Source organism: Myotis davidii, unplaced genomic scaffold, assembly GCF_000327345.1.
Source record: "Myotis davidii unplaced genomic scaffold, ASM32734v1 scaffold524, whole genome shotgun sequence".
Lineage (NCBI taxonomy): Eukaryota > Metazoa > Chordata > Mammalia > Chiroptera > Vespertilionidae > Myotis > Myotis davidii.
In genome coordinates, this window is record NW_006299263.1 from 459448 (window position 1) to 483217 (window position 23770).

At 39.5% G+C, this 23770-nt stretch overlaps 1 protein-coding gene across 6 annotated transcripts in view; it reads right to left on the minus strand.

The window, feature by feature from the left end:
- The window catches only part of FBXO16 (F-box protein 16), a 49037-nt gene extending 28610 nt beyond the window's left edge, over positions 1-20427 (minus strand). The window contains exons 1-3 of one of the 6 annotated variants that reach the window (XM_015571169.1): positions 19939-20422; positions 15266-15382; positions 7563-7599 (exon numbers count right to left, since the gene is read on the minus strand). In XM_015571169.1, coding sequence (XP_015426655.1) covers positions 7563-7599; positions 15266-15363 — 135 coding nt within the window. In that variant the 5' untranslated portion in view covers positions 15364-15382; positions 19939-20422. Of the gene's footprint in view, positions 1-7562; positions 7600-15265; positions 15401-19938 lie in introns of all 6 variants that reach the window. The other 5 variants (XM_006774758.2, XM_015571170.1, XM_015571168.1 and 2 more) reach the window with 5 other exon arrangements.
- Positions 20428-23770: the final 3343 nt, after the last annotated feature.

Below are 23770 nucleotides of genomic sequence, written 5' to 3' on the forward strand. Positions count from 1 at the left end.
TGTTGAAGGCTGGGGGTGGGGGACGGGGCAGGTTAGAAGGGGTCAGTGGGGAAAATCCAGATACTTTCAACAATATTTAATTTCTTAAAAATAGACAGTGGTGATGGTTGCACAACTCTGGAAGTATACTGACAACCACCGAATTGCACACTTTGAATAAACTGGGTGTGCAAATTCCCTCACTAAAACTTCCCATCGGCCCTCTGCATTCAAAAATTCCCAAATGGGGATCAAAACTACTGTTTTCTAGCTTCAGGGGTTGAATTAGCAGATCATGGGTGAGGAGGCCAGTGGTATGCATCGTTCCACACCATCTATAATAAAAGCATAATATGCTAATTAGACCTGACAGCCAAACAACCTTCTGGACGTCATTCTGGACATCCTTCCGGATGAGGCCATGGTGGCAGGAGCCAAGGCAGAGGTAGTTAGGGGCGATCAGGCGGGCAGGCAAGCAGTTAGGGGTGATCAGGCAGGCAGGCAGGCCAGCAGTTAGGAGCCAGCAGTCCTGGATTGTGAGAGGGATGTCCTACTGCCGGTTTAGGCCCATTGGACATCCCCCGAAAGGTCCTGCATTGTGAGAGGGTGTAGGCTGGGCTGAGGGACACTCCCTCCACCCACCCCCCGCACCACATGAATTTCATGTATCGGGCCACTCCTATACATATAGAATTCCTAATAGAGTGCCTGACTCATTGCATGGCAGATATCATAATAAACTATCATAGTTAAGTTAAAAATAATAATTATGTGGGTTATTCAATGTAAAAAGAAAATATATGTAAACAATTAAATGAAAAAGCATAAAATTACCATATTTGTACACTGATAAGAAAAAAATGTACATTGATAAGGATGGGAAATATATTGAGAATGGCTGAGATTTTCCCATGTACTTCATTGATGCCCACCAAAAAAATGGGCCCAAATTGGAGTGATTTAAAATGAATATAAAAAGAACATTAGGATTACAAATGATGAGGAACTCTACAAGAGAAAGCATTAAAACATTTTTCTTTAGAGGCTAAGAAGACAATTACTTTGGTTTCTCATTTCCCTGATGACAATGGTCAAAGGCAATTTAAATTTGGCTGTGATAGGTGCTCTTTGCCTCAAGGAATCTTCCTTTCTAATTGTGTTTGTTTAGGCTAATAGAAAACGAATTTGCATTCCTTGAACTCCTACCAATTGAAAGTGATGACTCAGAAGAATGCTTAACAGTTGGGGAAAATCCCTTTGGCATTTAAAAGGCGCTAGGAATAATCCAAAAAGTAAATAACCCGCTGTAGAGTTAACTGTACAGGAATTCGAAAATCTCCCACATCTCTTGCGTCATCTCTCTAGTAAAAATACCCATAACATTGCAGCCATCGATCCAATGTGTGAGATTGGGGAGTAGCTGGGACCATTTATGGTACTTCACTTCACAGTTCGTTTTTTTACATTATATTATGTTATGTTAAATTATGCTTATAATTATATTTTATAATTATTTTAATGCCTTTTAAAATATATTTTTATTGATTTCAGAGGGAAAGGGAGAGGGAGAGAGACATAGAAACATTAATGATGAGAGAGAACCTGATTGGCTGCCTCCTGAACGCCCGCAACTGGGGATCGAGCCTGAAACCTGGGCATGTGCCCTTGCCTGGAATGGAACCTGGGACCCTTCAGTCCCCAGGCTGACGTTCTATCCATTGAACCAAACCAGTTAGGGCTCAATACCTTTTTTTAGGGGCTTTCTTGACTCAAAAGAATTGTGAAAAATCCTATTTTCAGAGTAGTTGGGAGTATTACGAGTATACTTGCTGCAGTTTCAGGAAGTGAGGACAATTGCTAGAGATGACGGTCCATTTATCTGACACAATGGCAAGGCAAAGTTCACGGGGAGTGAGGGATAAGATAAAAAGGGAGGCTTGTTATTTTTTGTTTATTGGTTATGTTAATCTGAGTTTCTGAGTCCTGCTGTCAAAAACTCAAGTTCACAATTGTATGAATACATTCTTGTTTTAAAAGTTTCAACTAGGTATGAATATAATCAAACATGAAGATCCTATTTAACCACTCCCCCCTGTCAATTCTCACTCACTCCATTCCCCAGAAATAACTACTGTTCGCAGTTTGATGTTTGTGCACTTCTATGCAGTTACATATAAAAATATATATCTCCAACAATAAGGACACAGTTAGATGAAGTAGAATATATCCATTCTGTGGAATACTACATAGACGTTTAAAAACCAAACAAAAGATAGCCACAGGATCCTGATCTGTAATGAGCTCCAGAGCATATTGCCTTCTCATTCGTTCATGGTAGGATGGCTATGCAATGATCTATTTGCTCATTTTACTGCCAATACCATTTAGGTTATTTCTGATACAAAAAACAGAACAAAACACAAACCCTGCAATATCCTAGAACATGCCTTGTCAGGCCCCATGTGACCATTTCTCTAGTACAGTGAAATGGAAGTGGAATGACAGGTTCAAAGGATATTTGCATTTAATAATTGAATAGAATGTGTCAAGCTGTCTTTTAAACGTCTTTACCATTTTTATATTCCTTCCCATTGTGTTTCCGCATATCCTCCTATTCACCAGTGAACCTTACTTTGGATGTTAATCTGTCTCTTTAATTGTTGCTGGCACACAGACAAAGGGAGGAATTGGGAATCTCATTGTCTAATTTGTATTTCTCCAAGTTTAGTGGAATAGAGCATCTTTTATGTTTATTGGCCATTTGTATATTTTTGTATATTTCTCATTGTTCCAATGACTTATTATATATGAGTATTTGTGCTTTTCTTATTGATTGTAGGAACTCATTATATCTCCCAGATATTAATCTTTAGGTAGCATGCAATTTGCAAAATATTTTCCCGTTTCTCTCTTGAATTTTAACTGTGATTGCTTGTTTCCAGCAAGTTAAAAGTAATGCTGTCTACTGTTTTCAAATTCTTCAAAATATTACTATTAATTCTAACAACATAGAAGCTGAGAAAAAGGTGAGATGCTTTCTTTTCAACTAAAATACTTTTGCTGTTATTTTCTGTTGATTGAGAGGCAACTGTCTTTTCTAACGGATTAAAAGATGAGCTTTTTTTAAATAAGGGATTAAGTAGTAGCATGGAATGGTAAAAGTAGAAGAGCTTTTAAGTTTCTCTTAATTATTTTGTTTGTTACTGTACAGAACATCAGATAGGACCATGTGCAAATGTGTGAACAAAAATGACATTCTACTGCCAAATAGAAAATACTCTTGGATTGTCTATCATTAAATAGGATTCATATTACATCTTAGCTCACAATGTCCAGGTTGTTTTTAAAAATGACTTTGAAAAACTAGTTTGAGCTTTAAAACCAATACTCAATCATTTCCATGAAAATCCCAACTAATGCTAAGTAAAAAGAAAAATTGCTATCTTTATTTCACCTTTCTTTTTTTAGAAAATATATTTCTTATGTTATCAATCTCTTATGTTGTTTATGAAACACACAAACAAAAAAATCTACATGATATTGTAAATTTAAAGAATAAGTTTGTATTTGGACAAAAGAGAAAAAGCAGTGAGTATCATTTATTCATTTGGTAGTATCAAGGAATGTATAACAAAGAGCATGATAGAACCATGTTTGCCCGCTATGGATAAGTCTATTGAAGAAGATAGATAATTAGTGATATTTGCAAATGTATATTTCTATTAGTTATGGTAAAAAAAAGAATACATAAGATCTTTTAAAATGTTTGAAGACCTTATCCAGGGTGATATTAAAAATATGTAGTAATAATCAGCAATACCATCAACCAATCAAAACAGACAGAAGCTGGTCAGCCACATCAAATACTGGCTGAACTTTAGCCCTGGTTATATTAATTTAGGGATTTCCACTAATAGTAAGTGGAATGATAGCTGGTGTAAAAACAGTCATTCTACATAAGTCTCTTTTTAAGTTGTTGTTCACAGATGCAAAGCTATTTAAAAACATACATATATAGAATGAGAAAAATTCAGCTAGATTTTAAATATATATATATCCAACATTTTAAAAAAAATCTTCACTAGAGTTGGGGGGAAGAGAGAGAGAGAGAGAGAGAGAGAGGTTAGGGGTCAAACCTGCAACCCAGGTATGTGCCCTGACTGGGAATTGAACTGGTAACCTTTCAGTGCACAGAACAACACTCAACAAATTGAGCCACTCCAGCTGGGCATACATTTTTGGTATTTTTCATTTCTTAATTTTTAGTAGATTTATTTTGTAAAGTTTTATTATTATTTTGAATTGATAATATGTTCACATGATTAAAAATATCAAAAAGTATGAAAAGCTATTCAGAAAAAAGAGTCTCTTCCACCCTGCCACAGACTCACAGTTGCCCCTTTTCTCATGAATCCTTCCAGAGACATTATATATATTTTTTTCTGCTTTGGTTAATAAATATCTTTAGGTTGAAGCTTGTAGACCAACACAGAAAAGAACTGGTGACCAACTAAGGTAACAAAAACAGTAAGAAATAGACCTTTATGCTAGTTTTAGTGCAAAGGACTGAATGTTTGTGTTCCCCCAAACCCCAAATTCATATGTTGAAACCTACCCCCCAAGATGATGGTATTAGGAGGTGGGGCCTTTGAGAGGTGATTAGGTCATGAGGGTGGGGCTCCCATGAATGGGATGTGTCCTTATAAAAGAGGCCCCAGAGAGATTTCTCACTCCTTGAGCCATGTCAAGTTACAGTGAATAGGCAATAGACTATGAACCAGAAAGTGGGATCTCACTAGACAGTGAATTTGCAAGGGCCTTGATCTTGGACTTCCTAACCTTTAGAACTCTGAGAAATAAATTTTTGTTCTTTAAAAGCCTATGTATTTTATTATAGCAGTCTGAACAAATTATAATACTTAGGAAAATGAGTTTTAGTAACTCATAGGAAAGGACATACTATCAACTGTTATATTCTGGGTTAAAGATGTCCCTTAAGGAAGAAGGCTTTGTATGCTTTAAAAATGGAATATTTCAAGTTTATTACATATATCAAGAGTTAAAGAGCCTGGCCCATGTGGCTCAGTGGAGTGTTGTTCCATGCACCAAGAAGGTCGATGGCTCAATTCCCAGTCCAGGCACATGCCAGGTTGTGGGCTCGATTCTCAATAAGCCCAGGATGTGAGGTAGGCAGCCGATTGATATTTCTTTCTCATTGATGTTTCTATCTCTCCCTTCCTTACTCTCTAAAATCAATAAAAACATATTAAAAAATAAAAGATTGCCCTAACTGGTTTGGCTCAGTGGAGAGAGCATTGGCCTGCGGATTGAAAGGTCTTAGGTTCTGTTCCGGTCAACGACATGTACCTTGGTTACGGGCACACCCCCAGTAGGAGGTGTGCAGGAGGCAGCTGATCAATGTTTCTCTCTCGTAGATGTTTCTAACTCTCTATCCCTCTCCTTTTCCTCTCTGTAAAAAAATCAATAAAATGTATTTTAAAAAAATAAGAGATTAAGTATTTTAAAAAAAAGAATTAAAGAAATCCAAGTATAGTTTTTAAAAGGAATCCTAATTTATTTTTAAAATTGAGATACAATTCACATGCCATAAAATTCAGTGTTTTGAGTGTACAATTCAGTAGTTTGTAGTATATTCACAAGGTTGTATAGCCGTAACTATCTAATTCCAGAACATTTTCATTACCCCAAAAAGAAATCTTGTACCCATTACAGTCAATCCCTCTTCCCCTTGTCCTCCAGCCCCTGGAAACCATTAACCTAATTTCTGACAACATGGATTTGCCTTCTGGACTCTTCATAGAAGTGGAATCATATACTATGTGGCCTCTGTATCTGGTTTCTTTCACTTAGCATACTATTTTTCAAGGTTCAACCATGTTGTACCATGTATCAGTACTTTATTGCATTTTCTTACCCTTGCTTTTTAAATTTTTGGTAAAATATACATGACATAAAATTTACTATTTAACCATTGTTAAGTGTAAAGTTTAGTAGCATTAAGTACATTCACATAGTTATGCAACCATCACTGGTATGCTTCTGCCGAACTTTCTCATCATCTCAAAATGAAAATCTGTTTACATTAAACAATAATTTCTCATCTTTTGGCAACCTCTCTTCTACTTTCTGTCTCTATGAATCTGACTACTCTACGTACTTCATCTAAGTAGAATCCTACAACAACATTTGTCTTCTTGAGCCTGGCTTATTTCACTTACCACAGTGCATTCATATTTCATGTTGTAGCTTGTATAAAATTTCCTTCTTTTTCAAGGCTGAATGATATTCCACTGTATGGATATACTACTACCTTTTGCTTAGTCATTCATAAGTCGATGGATATTTGGATGCTTATAGTTTTTTGCTACTATGAAGATTCATGTACAAATTTTTGCACGACCATATGTTTTCAATTCTCCTGGGTGGTAGAGACTATTAGATGGGACTGCAGAGTGATTTGATGAGTAATAAACATTGCCCAGAGATGGATACTTTGATCATGATCATGACTTTGTGTCTCTTTTAAGGAGAGAGTAAGAAAATCTTCATTTGTATGAAGGATAGTTGTATCTTGCCAGATAAAAGCATAAAGTTGTTCCTGTAACAACTTGAATAAGGGTGTATGTGGATGCTAAGTAGCCAAATGGTTGAACTGTGTTGGTTATTAAGCTATTATCTCTCAGATCCAAACTCACCTTTCTGTATTCTACTTGGTGAGTAGAGAAGGCTGGGTCTCTATAAATCGTATTTCTCCTTTGATAGCTGACTCCCTGTTAAATGTTGCCAATGGGGAAGAGGATACTAGAGGGAAACTAAGGTAGAAGAGCCTTACTCCTTTGTTTCCTTACTGTTCCTGGAAGCAGCATCCTATCTCTTGACCCTAGAAGCAGCAGTTAATTCCAGGGTCTAATTTTTTCCACACTCTCAGAACCATCACACTTCCTCAGATGTATAGGAATCAGCTAGTTGCTATCTACTTTGTTCCTCCGAAGTCTGGGTCCCCTATAGGGCTGGTCCCAACCCCACGGGGTCCTTCTTCTGAACTTCTGAGGTATCAGTAAAGCTGGAAAAAGCTATTTCCTGCAGTTCTATTTCCATGGCACTTCAATGTTCCCTTTTTGTCTTCTTTGTTTTCCAGTATTTGTTTAACCAGTTCTATTTATTTAATGTAATTATGTCTGGGCCCTGGCTGGGTAGCTCAGTTGGTTAGAGTGTCATCCCGATATGCCAAGGTTGCCAGAACATATAAGAAGCAACCAATGAATGCACAAATAAATGGAAGAGCAAATTGATGTTTGTCTTTCCCTTCCTCTTCCTCTCTAAAATCAATAAATAAAAAATTTAAAAACATTAATTATGTCCATTAAAATAACTGGTCTAATTTCTATTTTTCTGACAACCATAACTGATAAAGTACCAAAAAACTTCTCAGGCTATGAGCAATCATCACTGATTATCTTACATTTAAACTGAATTCTTTGGGCTCTATGATAACATAACATATTATACAAGTATATTTTATCTGTTTCAAATATAGAAGTAAGTATATTTTAAATGGTTACCCATTTTCCAAGTAGAGCTCTTCTTTCTTCAAATACCTACAATAAATTAAAAATAATGGAATGATTTCATAATTCATGGTTCAAAATTCCCATTACAAGAAAGATAGCATTAAAGTATCCATAAATAAGTAGTGTTTCCATTGTGTCAACTGAATATAAAAAGATTTCATTCTTGAGAGGGTACTTTGTTTTTAACCTGGGCAAGGTATCTTTTTTATCAGTTTCTGCATGTGGAATAATTCATCTTAAAGAAGTAATAATTTTACCCGGCCACATAGGAGAGGCAACCTATCAATGTTTTTCTCATCATCTCAAAATGAAAATCTGTTTACATTAAACAATAATTTTTTCTCTTTCTCTCCCTCCCTCTCTTTCCAAACTCAATAAACATATTCTTGGGTGAGAACTAAAAAAAAAAAAAAAAAAAAAAAAGTAATACTTTTTTTAAAGAGAAGAAATTAGAAAAGAATGAGCCATGACCAGTGTGACTTAGTTGGTTGAGCATCGTCCCATGCACTGAGAGGTCACCGGTTTGATTCCCAGACAGGGCACATGTCCCAGTTGCAAGCTTGATCCCCAGTAGGGAGTGTGCAGGAAGCAGCTGATCAATGTTTCTCTCTCATTGAAGTTTCTCTCCTTCTCCTTCTCTCTATCTTAAAAAAAAAACACCAATATAAATATATATATTTTTTAAAAGAATGAAACTGTAAAGTGAAATCAACATCAGAATTTGAAAGATGAAAAAACTGACAAAGAAAACACAGTAAAATGGAGATCTTCCCCCCAAATATTTCAGTATCAATTGTTTGAGAACTTATGAAGTTTATGAACGAGCAGCTCTATTTTTATGTCAGTGTACACACGTATTAGTAGGTTTAGGTGTACTTATTACGCATCTCTGTTCTTACAACTCAGTGTTTAACTGTATAGGTTTGTTGTTGTATAGTATTTAGGACAGAAATCATGTATTATTCATCTTTCCATCTCCAGTATAGAGTGTTATACACAGTATATCACAGGTACTCATGTTTAATGGATTAAATGAATGTGGCAATGAAAGTGACAATGAATATACTTATGGATATATTGGTATGTGTGAATTATTTAGCTATTGATGTAGAGGTGTTTTTCTGAGCATCAGTGACTAGTATATGTGTATCTGAATGAGTGAAGAAGGAAAAACTAATGTGAGAATGTCTGGCAGGAAACTATGGAGAGAGGAAACAAGAAAAAGTAATGAACAGATGTAAGTGTCTCTCTCACTCCCACACATGCACCCTGTCAGCTTTCAAAATTGGAATCATTTTGAAGGTTGCCAGATGGGAAGGGGTTTGGGAGGATGGATGAAAAAGGTAAAGGGATTAAGAAGTACAAATGGGTTGTTACAGAATAGTCATTTGAATGTAAAATAAACATAGGGAATATAGTCCATAATATTCTAATAACTATGTAGGATGTAAGGTTTATTTGGATGATCAGTTAGTAAGTGATATAATGTCTAATTAATGGGGTGTACACTTGAAACTAATATGTTACTGTATGTCAATTGTAATTGAAAAATAAAAAAATGATTTAAAATAAAAAAATTGGAATCAACGTTTTTCCCTTCTTCCTAGCACTACCTAAAGTCTCTGGCATTGCAAGAACTTTCCTACTAGAAGAGTAACTCAGGCCTATTTCTTCCCTTTTTGTAGAGGAGGACAAGGAGTTGGCTTTATGCTTCTAATGGATCATACTTTCCTTCCTTTTTTACTCTCAACTCTAGTTTCAAAGGGCATACAAAATGAGGACTGAAATAATTGGTTCAACCACAACCCCAAGGCCAGTGAAATGTCAGTTCTGCTCTTGGTTGGAGAATCTCATACATCACAGGTAGGCTTTCTTTGCACATTAAAGAAGAAAAAGGATGTCCTTCTCTCCTCCCCACTAATTCACTGCCACCTAAGCTACTAGGACTCTCAAATAAACTCAGAATTTCTAGGTGAAAAAAGAAGCGTACCTATAGAATACAGAAGATTCAAAAATCTGGATTCAAATATTTCCTGAATTCTTCTCCTCCCTCTAACCAAACCCAATCAGTCATCTATCACCCAAACCAAATTGTCAGCACCACCACTTTTCTGATGCCCAGTGACCTAACTCCTCCCAGCTCATATCCCATGTACAGTGCATGCTCCACTTGGTCTCTACAGGGTTTGCTATGGCTCTCTAGTTGTTTCTGTTCATTTTATCTTTCCATGTAGATTACAACCACTGTCTCTACATACTCCACAGGTTCTGTGGCAGGCCCTCCAAAAACACTTGCTAATTGAACAATAACAGCAAAAAGCTTCGAAAGTCATAGAATTTTAGTGCTCAGAGAAATCCTAGAGATATTTTTGCCCAATTTCCTTGTTTTATAGAGGTCAACCAGCGGCCCAAAGGGGGTTACACTTAGAGATTTTTAAAAATCACGGTTTCTACACTGTCTGTTCAGTTCAACTCTGTACTTGTTTCCTCCCTAGAACCTTGGTCTTCCCTGTTTTGACTTCCAGTTCGACATGCTCTGGGCTTTCAAAAGGAGGATGGGCTGACCATCATGGTGGCCAATGACAATCAGGAGCATTGGAAACAAAGGGGCACTGACTTGAAGGGGCCAGGAGAATCGGCAAGAAGTAGCAGAAAAGGAGTAGGGTGGGAGGTGGAGAGTGTTATTCAGGCTAAAACAATAGTTTTTAGAGGGCCAACCACCGAGCCTAAGCAGGGTCCAAGGGATAATGGAGGAAATAAAATGAAATAAAGATCCCTAAGAGAGTCACTTAAAATAGAGTCAGAGGCTATTAAGGACTGAGGCTTATGAACATCTTGTGCCTCAGTTCTCAGAGCTGCATTTATATTGCTAAAACTGTTGCTAAACTACCTCATGGCTGAGCTATAAGCATCCTGGAGTTGAAAACATCTTGGAACAATTGCTACTTGGACACATACACTAGTAGACTTTACTTACTTCCTTGTCGTTTCTGCTTCCCATTTACATATTGGAACTAACCAATCCCTGTGAACCTAGCCAGCAATCCTTTATTTGCATGAAAGAATTATATTTTGTGGATTTGTGTGTGTGTTTTTTCTTCTTCTTCTCCTCCTCCTCCTCCTCCTCCTCCTCCTCCTCCTCCTCCTCCTTCTTCTTCTTCTTCTTCTTCTTCTTTTAAATAAACCCTGCCTTTGCCTGCTCTCTCCAGGATGCAGTTTGGGTTGCTACCTGAATCTGTGCCTATCAGATTGCAATCTTTTTGCTTAAATAAATGCTTTTAGTTCAGCAATGTTTTTCATGCTAAAACAATGAGTCTTTAAAGGGCCAACGATCAAGTCTAAGCAGGGGTCAAGCAAATCCAGTTTTTTATCAAAAGGCATCTAGACCCAAGTAGAAACTGACGGGAGTGAATTGGGAGGGGAAACATTAAATGAGTTGAAATCTGGTTCTGACTCTACCCTTGACAAGAAATACAATTTGGGACAAATTAGTTAATTGTCAGGTCCTTAGTCAGAGTCTTATAATCTCTGGTTGGAGCAAGTCTTCATTTTGAAGATTTGCAATCATGTTCTGCATCGTAAAGAGCTGGAAAACAAAGTATCAATTCAAAATGGAAATATAAAAATGGATCTTCTTTCTTTGCAGAATATTTATAACACAATTTGCTTAGATCCTGCTGTTAAATCAAAATCCTATGTTGTTATTTCAGCCTATTGATACTATTTCACTGTGTGACATCATTACAGTGTGGGAATAAGAAATTTAGGGGCTCCTCAATGATGATTGATGGTAACTAGGCGCTTTTCTCAGAACACCCTTCTTTAAAAAAAAATTATTGATTTCAGAAAGGAAGGGAAGGGAGAGAGAGATAGAAACCTCAATGATCAGAATCATTGATTGGCTGCCTCCTGCACATCCCCCACTGGGAGTCGAGCCTGCAACCTGGGCATGTTCTCTGACCAGGAATTGAACCATGACCTCCTGGTTCATAGGCCAATGCTCAACCAATGAGCCACACTGGCTAGGCTCTCAGAACACCCTTTTAAAATGTACTGTACTACATCTGTGAGCCATACTCAAAAGGAATGTTGGTTACTTTCAATTCAAATACTAGATGGCCAAGAAATGCATATACTTTCAAAACATTCCTCCTCTCAAAATTCACAGTGCATGAATTATTTTGAAATCTGTTACATTTGTCTATGTTGATAACGTTGTTTTCCTAGGCATCTCAATTTGAATTCAATCTTTCTGCTTAAAGCTTGCAATGAAGTTAAAATCCTGTGACTCTTATTTTAGCCTGGAATAGTTACATATTTCACATTTTACTACAGAATAGAAGAAAATTAAAACAAAAAACAGGGCCTCAAAATTACACACTGATCATTGGTGACAAGTGCCCTGTTTTATAAATGTAGAAAACCCCTTGAAATTATTGTATGGACACTTTCACATCACCAGCTGTGAATATCACCCGAGGATATTTTTCCCATTGATTTGTGGGGGTTTTTAGAGAGACTGGAAGGGAGTGGGGGAGGAGAGGAGAAAGAGAGAGAGAGAGAAAGAGAGAGAGAGAGAAACATTGATGTGAGAGAGACACATAACTGGTTGCCACCTGCACACACTCTGATTGGGGCCAGGATCTAACCTGCAACCTAGGTAGTGCTCTTGACTGGGGATTGAACCCAAGATCCTTCGTTGCAAGGGCCAACGCTATAACCACTGACCCATGCCAGTCAGGGCTTGGCTTCTATTTTTAATTCCTTTCATGCAGTCAGAATGCTAGGCCTGAAAGGGATCTTCAAGGTCATCTGATCCAACCTAATCATTTCATAAAGGAGGACAGTAAAGACCAGAGAAGGTAAGGTGCTCCAGTCATGGGGGAAATTATTGGAGCAGCATTTCTTTTAGGTTCAGAGAGGCAAAGGGTCAAATCCAGCCTAAGGAAGGAGGGATACAGACACAAGAAGGTGAGAGTCAATGGAGGGAGCTTCTAGGGTGACCCCATGTCTTGTGCTTCAGGAACTATAGCAGCACTGGAGACAGAGAGAAAAGATAGAACCTCAACTCCTGACGCATTGGTCGGAAAAAGTGATGAGAGCAAAGAAAAGCAAGCAGGAAGAGGTTTCCCAGAGAAAATGATATTTGATTGACTCTCCCAGAAGGCAATGAGGAGAGTAATGCAAAGGTGTGGAGGTGTGAGAGATGGCTCACCTGGGGGCCACTCAGGTGGCCTGGATATAGGATGAGAGGAAGCTGTGGCAGGGGTTGGAACTGGGCGGCTGGCTGAGGCCAACTCATGAGGGGTCCTCCATGCTATGCATGGGTTTGGAATTTACCCTTCAGAGTGGGGCCTTTTATTAGTTTTACGTAACAGGATTAGATTAGTATTTTAGAAATGTTATTCTGGGATCAAAATAGAAAATGGATTAATAGGGACAGAGGCAGCGAAACCTGTTAGGGGGTTATTACAATACACCAGGCTAAGGGTATGAACTGAGAATGTGGAGCTGGAGATATATGTAAATGGAGAAAAGGAGCCTGGGTGATGAGCTCTAGGAGGAAGGCTCCTAGAACTTGAAAATGAATTGGATATGGAGGTGGAGGGGTGCTGGAAGACACGCCTCCCTGGGCCTCTCACACTCCTAAATGTCTTGGAATATCAAGAATGCAAAGCCCTGACCGCCATGTCTCCAAGTTTTGTTTATAGGAAGGCAAACTTGAGTAATGCAGTACTCTCTCCCTTTGGGACCAAGAGCAGGCCTGTTTACTATAAAAGCAGTGGGTTCTCTGGCCTCATAGCTCCTCAGCTGACACAAACCCAAGGTGTGTGTAGTATTTACCTGGGCCCTCTGCATCACTCCTGTCGGACAAGGCAGGCAAGGAGAACCGTCACAAACATGATGCCCATGCTTCACTGTGAGTGATAAAGGTCTTTGTCTCTGACCCCAGACTTTTGCATCTTTTACTGTGAAACTGTAGTGTCTTCTATGCCATAAATAACAGGCTAAGTTATTAGCTTGTAAATTGGGGGAAACCAAATTCCAGACCAACAGAGAGAAGGAAGAGGTCTGGCTTAAGTGACGGAGTGAAGTGGGACTTGGTGTTTCATGAGGGGAAGGAATTAATGTGTAGGAGCAGGATAATAAGGACAGTTTTGCTGCTTTTACTGCCAACTAGTGTGGTCCTTGTAATAGTAATAGTTGCTCCTAGAACAGGGGTGGGCAAACTTTTTGACTCAAGGGCCACAATGGGTTCTTAAATTGGACCGGAGGGCCAGAACAAAAGCATGGATGGAGTGTTTGTGTGAACTAATATAAATTCAAAGTAAACATCATTACATAAAAGGGTACGGTCTTTTTTTTCAATAGTTTCATTGTTCTAGGACAGCCGTAGTTTGCCCACGGCTGTCCTAGAACAATGAGGGGGTTAGGGATACTGACCCCCTACACAGTCGAAAATCCATGTATAAATGGACCTGCACAGTTCAAACACGTGCTGGTCAAGTCACCTGTACTGATAATAGGAGCTCACAGACCTGTTGGTAAATTCTGCCCCTACCTGAAGCAGGAACAGAAATCCCCAGAGATTGGCATGCCCCAATACCGGGCATGATATTCAGCTCCCCCCACCCCCTTGCAATCCTTTGTTTGGTGTATTCTAATAGTGCCTCCCCAGAATGCAAGTCATAAATAAGTTCTTAGGAGAAACTGAGTCATGTGCGTAATGGGATGAGATTTATTCATTTTATTTATTTGGTTAAATGTCCAGCATTATCCAGTAACTGCAAATGTAGCAAGAAAATGTGTTTTGGGGAAATTCTTCATAGACCACCCTCTCCTCTCTCATAGCCTACCCTCTCCTCTCTCATAGCCTACCCTCTCCTCTCTAGTGGTTCCAGCAGAGAACCAGTGATAGAAGAAAAAAAGCATTTGGAGTGAGAGAGAGGAGCAGTGACTAGAGCAGCCGTTCTCAACCTGTGAGTCGTGACCCCTTTGGCGGTCGAACGACCCTTTCACAGGGGTCGCCTAAGACCATCCTGCATATCAGATATTTACATTACGATTCATAACAGTAGCAACATTACAGTTATGAAGTAGCAACGAAAATAATTTTATGGTTGGGTTACAACATGAGGAACTGTATTTAAAGGGCCAGAAGGTTGAGAACCACTGGACTAGAGGAAAGAACAAATCTAAGAAATTTTCATCGCAGGTAGGGACTCTGTGTCTATTGCCAGCCTTGTCCACATAGCAAGGGCTCAATAAAAAATTATTGAAAAAAAGTCTTCATTTTTTTTCCATCCATTACATTCCTAAACAATTGGTATTCATATTTTGATATTCAAACTTTTAATTTATTTATTTATATTTTAATTGACTTTTTAAAAATATGTTTTATTGATTTCAGAGAAAAAGGGAAAGGGAGAGATAGAAACATCAATGATGAGAGAGAATCATTGATTGGCTGTCTCCTGCACGCCCCCTACGGGGGATCAAGCCTGCACCCTGGGCATGTGCCCCTGACTGGAATTGAACCCAGGACCCTTCAGTCCACCAGTCCACAGGCTGATGCTCTATCCACTGAGCAAAACCAGCTAGGGCCATCCTGAGCTACCTGGCCAGGGCAATACTTTTTTCCCCCTTTGAGGCATGAATGCAACTAATAAAATAGCTCTGGTAACTTACCCGATCGATCATTCAAAAGCTTATGGTTTAAGGGTGTCCAGGTACTCATCTTTGTCTGCATTTTGGGACCATCCGTGCTCTTTGGAGGTGCAAATGCCATCATGAAATAACTGGGTATTCTTCTATAAGAAAAACTATACCTATCAGAAGAAATGAAACATATCTTCTCACACTACTAAAAATACCAATACCATACAATCTTTTAGTACATTGAGAGAAGGGATTGAAGGGAAGAACACTTGCTGGGAGCACTTTCTATGTATGCTCAATTGAAGTTCATAACAATCTAAAGTTCATTACACGCTCTGCCCAAAATTATACAGACTGGAACTGGAAATCAGACTCAAGTCTATTCAACTCTATTTTCATTGGACCACAGAGGGAAATCAAGAATCACTCCTAGCTAAGAATATACCATATTGGCTTGGAAAGAAGAGGTATTGTAATTTATAAAATCATAGTGCAATATGAAACACTCCACCCTTGTCCCGTGTGACTGTCTACCTCTCCTTTTAACTTTCTGACATCTAAATAACAAGGGTTCTACCTTGATACCATATTTAAGAAGTCGAGTGATGTAATATACAACACTAAGCATTTGGAGATGGACCGTTTTGAGTTTATTGAGGGAAATGTGCTGTTTTTCAATGCCCAGTATATATTTGCCTTCATTTGATGAAAGCACTATAATTTCCATGAGGAATTCCCTTTCCCTCATTGTTTAGAGTTTGCTGGGTTGGTTAATCAAAGTGGCCTCCCGTTCCCTGGTTACAAGACGGAGCTAGGCCAGTTGAGATTGATGCTGGCTTATCCTTACTCTACAGCAGAGGTGGGCATTCAAAGTAGCACTGGTACTCTGCTAGGCTGTTCCTGCTGCCTCATCCCTCAGAAGCCTCCGGCCTTGTCCATTTCGTGAGCCACATGACATCCTTGCAATAAACTTCCTCTTTTGCTTACATTAGCTAGGATCTGTTTCTATTATTTACAACCAAAAATGTTTACATCGTATGGGTTTGATCCTGGTTCTACAACTTAGTAACTGTATAACTTTTTGCAAGTTATTTAATCTACCTGAGCTTCAGTTTCCTCATTTGTCAAATAAGACTATATATATATGTCTACACCAGGGGTGTGGGCCTTTTTTTCTGCCAAGGGCCATTTGGATATTTATTTTATTTTTTAAAAATACATTTTAATTTATTTTTAAAAATACATTTTTATTTATTAGGGAGAGGGAGAGAGAGAAGAAACAGCAATGATGAGAGAGAATCATTGATCAGCTGCCTCCTGCATGCTCCCTACCAGGCATGTTCCCTTGACTGGAATCGAACCTGGGACCTTTCAGTCTGTAGGCCAATGCTCTATCCACTGAGCCAAACCAGGTAGGGCTGGATACTTATAATATCATTTGTGGGCCATACAAAATGATTGACTTAAAAATTAGCCTGCTATATTTGGTCAAACATTTAATGAACTCACCCCTAATGCCTTAGCAGGGCCAGACCAAATGATTTCACGGGCCTTATATGGCCCTTGGACTGGGCATTCCCCACCCGTGATCTATATTCAACTGCCTCTGTGAATATTACAGAATAAGGATCCAGCAGACTGCCTGACAGACAGATAGGTGGCCTCAATAAGTAGTGACATCCTTGCAGTCTTTCTTAGAACTTCCTATCATTCACAATCGCTCATAGAGTGCCTAAATACCTGTCCTTTAGAGGGCCATGACCAAATATTTTAAGGTGGAAAACAGTTACAGCAGATTGATGCTAGTGTCAATGTATATCCTCCATGTTTCCGCCCTCCTTCCTCTCTGAAGGTGGGCTTCATGTTGAAAGGCAGTGGTGATGACTAAAGGGATCAGGGCTTGTCTGTCTGATCTATGGGTTCTGAAAATTATTCTATAGCAGCAAATATTGGACAATTAAAAAACAACAACAATCATTTATTTTAGGCTTATATGGAGTTCCCCCAAATGTTAGATCTGAAATTTTTGAGGCTTTCACTAGACATGTAATACTATCTCTCAGGTTAAGTTGTAGGTGAAGATAAAGCCAATGTTTTCAAACCTCAGTGGTGTCATTAGACAATACCTTCCTGCAGTTACCTGCTGCCATCATACCACTGGGTCAAAGGGGACTCAGATCAACCCTCACGTCCTTCTCAGCCCCCTAACAGCCAATTGTCTAAGTCACTCCTATTTGGCTAAGTTGCAAAAGGCATAAGAAATGACTTCATTGCAGTATTTTTAATTGGCAGCTATAAAAGTACATGTGAGTAGGCAAATTACAGATACAAAGCATGGTCACCAAGTCTAGATCTGCCTAGTTAAAAACTACGTATTTCTTTTTTGTCATTGTTGCTATTTATATACATTTGACCTTCCTTCTTATTAAACCAGGTGTCTTTAATTTTTCTTTGAGGGTCAAATAACTCTTTGAGAATGTGATGAAAGCGATGAATTTTCTCCCTAGAAAAATGCACATGAACATAAAATTTTGCTTATCCCAGGTTAAAAACTCCTGCTGTAAGCCAAGAAACTCTCTCTCTTCCCACTTTGTATAGGAAAAAAGCTAGGCAAAAATTTTGAATTAGGACAAAGGAGCTTTTCTAGGATCTCCCCAAGGCCCCACACTGATTGTTTTTTTCCCCTGGTTCCTCAAAACTAGAAATTATTTGAACAAGGCTTTCTTCAAATCAGCCTGAGGGAAATTGGTATTCAGGAGGTGGGCCTGGCCAGGAGAAACAGCCCTCTTGGTAATACAGTCCTGATGAAGCATGAAAATGGGGTGTCCTACCCTGTCTTTTGTCATCATTCTTTCACAATTTTCCTCCTCTCTTCATACCAGAAAATAGGCAGTGTGCATATCTGCATGTACACACATGTTCACGGTATAGACCACTCAGGGCTATTATAAAGACAGTCGCTTTTAGATAACATACACAAAAATAATTGCACCCACTCCATCAACAAGACAAAGCAAGTTTTTTCCCTCTCCTTCCACATCTAAAGCTTGCTGGTGCTATTTTTGTGACCTCTTTCCTCCTTCATGGCTGTTCCTGAATGTTTACTTTTAATTTTTCCTTGGAAAAAAAAGGAAGAAAGAGGACCTATGGCCTTAGCCCCCAACGTATGGTTCTATTTCCATGTTTAACAGCAAGGATGGATCCTCCTGTAAAGTTCCAGGGGCCACACATCTCTAATTCCATCTTCCAAGTCATTTTTCATACTGTCACCATTACTCAACTTTGCTTAGGACCTGTTAGGCCTGTATTAGAGGTACAAAGGTATGAGTTTCTACTTTAATGGAGCTTATAGTCCACTATTAGAGAGTTTCCTCTTTGACAAATAAAAATCATATATATTTGAAGTATACAAGGTGATGTTTTGGTATATGTATACATTGTGAAATGAACACTCAAACTATTTAATTATTACCATGTTAATTTTCTCAGTATGAAGTAGGTGTGTGTGTGTGTGTGTGTGTGTTCCGAACACTTAAGATCTACTCTCTTAGTAAATTTCAAGCATACATTATATTACCTATAGTCACCATGCTGTCATTAGGTCTCCAGAACTTATTCATCTTATAACTGAAAGCTTGTACCCTTTGATCAATATTTCCCCTCTCTCCACACCCTCCCCACATCCCCACCCCGCCATACACACACACACACACACACACACACCCCCCACCCCGCCATACACACCCACCCACACACACACACACACACACACACACACCCATACACACACTCCATTCCACCTCTGGTGACCACCATTCTACTTAGGGAGGGTTTTTTTGTTTTGTTTATTTGTGTGTGTTTTTAAAGGCAAGTTATTTAATCATGTCCCTTTTCAGCTCAAAAACCTTCAGAGGCTTGCTAATGGATACAGAATATCCAGATTTCTTAGCATGCAAGTCTAGGTCCACTATGAATTTACCTCAATCTACCTTTTGAGCTTCATTCTCCTGTCTCTCCCTTCATACACTATCTGCCCAGATGCACGAACTTCCAATCCCTCTGAGAAAACAATATGAAATTTTGATGTTTGATGTTTGCTTATGTGGTTCTCCAAGATTGTTCACTTGAATCTTAATCTCATAGTACATAATAAATGCTCAATAAATATTTGTTAAATCAGCTGAGTGAATGAATGCAACAGTGGAGGGCACAGTTTAAGGATTAAAACTAGTGAAAATATAGGGTGAAACTCAGAATATTATGAACTGAGCGCTGGGATTATACTCAGGATTATCACGTTTTTATTTGGAGTTGACAGAGCAGAACAGAATTGAGTTTCTCTGCTAACACACAAGTCACTCATTGTGTACACGGCAGTATCATTAGAGAAGGGAACCTCAGATATTATCAGGAAAGTATCAGGCAATAGGATATGGTTAGATTTAAATACTAATTCATCTTATAGTCAACTAATTAGAAAGCAAAAACCGTAATACAATAAAAAAGAGCTGGTTCTTGATAGGCAAAGAAATTATTATTTGTTGTTAATTTTCTCAGTATGAAGCATCTGGCATTTTAACTGCAGCTGAAACGGAGCAAAATGCAATCCCCAGGGGCACTGACAAGGCTTGTGAGAGGCCCAGGCGGACCTGCGAGTGGAGCTCTGCAAAGAGTCTCCATCTTTTCCATGCACTACCCACGGCCTCACCTCTTTTAGCTGGACTCCCTCATCAGGCCTCAAGCGCTGGTGTTGCCATAGCTGCTTTTTTTCTTTGACTTTGCCCAGCCCCCACCCTCCAGCTTCCATTAGTCCAATCATCATCTATAAATCCTTTCGCTGGCATCCGGGGTCTCTTAGGCAACAATGTGTGGTCTCTTGATTGGCCAGGAGATCCAGGAGGGCTGGCTCCAAAATTAGGCACAGGGATACAACGAAAAAGTGAGAGTGCCAAGAAGGTGGGAGGGGGTGCCATCTCCCAATATAATGCAGAGAAAGATAGATGCAGCCAATTCCGGAAACAAGCGGCATTGAAAGCTCTCATTCAAGACACATTTGTTTCCCAAATCAGGCCAACCTCCTGAACATGCCCAATTACATTGCTCTGGTCACTCCGAGGCTCCGAAATATAAACTCCGTTTTTCCGGGTTTTAAGAGTGGCCAACAGGTAAAAGAGGGTTGGAAGAAAAAGAATTCCCGACTGGCTCAATACAGAATGGCACCTACGACAGGAAGTGGAAGGACGTGGGAAAATTGCCTAACACACAAACTCACAAATGCTTCAGGAGGAATGTTAATTGATCGGATTATTAAAGGAATTCAGGCTGCCTGACAGATACGTCCCGGAACCAGCAGATGGCATGCCTTAATAAGAATAATTCCAAACGTGGGAAATTTTACAATTCGGTCTAATTTAATTAAATGTTTTGAGCACCCACCATGTAATCAGGGGCAGAGTGAGAATGCAAGGATAAAAAAAGAATCTAATGAGGAAGACTGGAAAATACAAAGGGTAAATAATGTGAGGCCCCCAGTGATAATTACTGTGATGGAACTGCCAGTATAAAGTGCTGGACAATCACCCAAAATTCAAAATTTCTGGACGGAGCTCCTTAGTAAATGTAAAGGAATTCTTATGCACAGCAGCTAACAAAAACAAAACAAGAACTCCCCCCCCCCCAAAGCAAAAAGGACTTTCCTCACTAAAATAGATAAGAATATACTCTCCCCCAACATAAACAACTGTAAACCCTATGTTTGCATTGTGTTTCACAGTTTTAAAATAGGCAGTATTTGTATATCTCTAATTTAAACAGAAACCAAAACACGAAGCTCATAAAGATGGATTCCTTTGAGTTAACTAAGGACCTGTAAGTGGCCAAACTGAAATTAGAACCTAGGTTGTCTGAATTCCAGACTAGTGGTTTTTTTTCACATGACCAGGTTGTATGTATATGAATAAACAAAGCCTTAGGTGGTGGAGGGTGGCCTAGGGGAGGTATGTAAATGCAGCACTAAATTACCAGTTAACATTTATGGTTTCAAAACGAGTTCATCCAGAAAGAGACCAGTTTTAACATCATACTGTGAGAGAGCTGTCTCTCTGTGAAGTGCCCGCTCATTAAAGCCTCTCTATTGGTGGTTACAACATGGAATGAAAGAGAGATGGGATAAAAGAGACCACCGCACTTTATCCCTGTTGGATTTTAAGATTTTTATCCCTGAAAATAAGGTTCCTTTAGTCTATCCTCTTAACTAGTACCCTCTGATACTCCCCTTCTCTAGCATCTCATCAGTCTAACTGTTAATCCCCTCTCCCCTCCCCACAGCCTGACACCATTTACCCTGTCCTCATAGTAAGCACACCAGCTCAATGTCCAAAATACTTTAACATTACTCGTAAATGAAATATTTCAAACATAAAGCTTAGAGATTTGCATAAGAAAAACCCTTGTAGTCCCACCAAGATTAAAAAAATATATATATTAACATTTTTGTTTCCTGTGTGTGATTAATAGTTGACACCTTTTTTTGTACACTTTCCAGATCTCATTCCCCTCCTGGCTTGCCCTAGAGGGCAACACTGAGAAATTGGTGTGTAACCTACTTGTCCATTTTTTAATACTATATACATACATATATATCCTCATAAACAATATGGCTAGGTGTAATATAAACAGGTAAACTAATTTACATAGCTTGTAATTTGCTTGTTTCACTGTTATATTTCTGAGATTTAGTCATGTTGATACATTTAGTGATAATTTCTACATCTTTTCTACCTCCCCTTGTGAACTATGATATGTCCTACCCCTGACAGTTTTCAAAGGACACTGTAAATTGCATAGAAATTCATATAGCTGCACATCTCCACAGGCTCTGCAAATACAAGGAATCTTGAAATATAGTGTGTCCCAAAAATATATACACACACACTTTGAATAATAATAAATGCAGTGTTTTATTAGAATACACGTCATTTTCAAAATTTAGCTATCAGCTGTTAAAGTGTGTACACATTTTTGGGGCATACCCTGTGTATAAAGCAGGCACACACAGTTTTTCACATATGATATTTGCCTCCTAATGACCTTCAGTAAAGGCAGTGTTGGCTCCACAAGACACATTGGCTTGCTTATAAGCAGCCTAAGGACCAACATTATATATTTTAAATGGTACTGCACAAGAATGTGCTTATTAGGAAAATTGAAAATGTCATTTATATCTCATTTTTTATGCTTTCCCCCAAAACTCACGTTTTTAGTTTTTTTTGTTTCTTAATCCTCACCAAAGGATATTTCCCCATTGATTTTTAGAGGAGTGTAAGGGAGGGGGGAGAGATAGAGATAGAGATAGAGAGAGAGAGAGAGAGAGAGAGAGAGAGAAACATCACAGGCGCTGCAGGGCCAGGATTGAGACAGCCTGCAACCAAGGCATGTGCCCTTGACCTGAATGGATCCTGGGACCTTCAGTCCGAAGGCCAATGCTCTGTCCACTGAGCCAAACCGGTTAGAACCCATAGCTCATCTTGTGATGTTAAACTATACTTATGGCTGTCTAAGCTTAGTAGTCAATATTTATTTAACATTTATTGAGTTGTGGTAAAATATACGTAACATACAATTTACCATTTTAACCATTTTTAAGTGTGCATTTGGGTAGTGTTCGGGACATTCGCATTCCTGTGTTACCAAGAGAACAAAATGATGCCTCTGAAGTCAGGTAGAAAGGGACGAAAAGGAAGAGCAAGAACGGTGGGTACAAGAACAGCTTTAGCCTTGAATGAACGTAGACCGTCGCGCAGACGCTGCGTGGCTTTGGGCGAGTCATTTAATCTTCCTGGGCGTTTTTCCTCGGCTGAAAAACGAGGTTGGGTTTAGATGATCTCTAAGGACATGTTTAGCCCTAAAATTGTTTATGTAGAAAAAGAGAAGGGAAGCATTTTCTAAGGAGCAAAAAGGTGGGGAGTGCGGTCAATACCCACAATTTGCACCTGTTCCCGAAGGTCTGGGCAGAGAGGCTCTGTACCCTGCCAGGTGCCCTGCCTGCTGCTGTCGGCGTGGAGCTCTGCACCATGCCCGTTGCCGACCTCTCCCTGCGCGCAGTGCCACCCGGAGCACTCGGGGACCTGCCTCTCGACCACCTCCAATGCCCGGCTCCCACGCTCCCACTTTCGCTCTCAGAGTAGGTTTTGGCGGTCTTGCCATACCAGCATCATAGGCTTGGGGTGATGAGAGTCCCCGCGCCGTCTCAGCCGGAGAGGGGAGGAGAGCTTTGCAAAGAGGGCTGAGCGCATTTAACACCGACGCTTGCAGAGCCGTGAACGACTCTGCGGGCCTAGCCCGGCGCGAGGAAACACCCAAGGCGCGAGGAAACACCCAAGGCGCGGGGCGGAGACCGCGGTTGCCCGCTCCTCTCTTACCCTTTCGCTGAGGAGCCACCAGCGGCCCCGCCACCTCCTCCTCCTCCTCTGGGATCGTGATTCTCGTCGCGGCCAAAACAAAAGCTTTCCGCGCCGGGCTGAGGCTGGGGGTCGGACAGG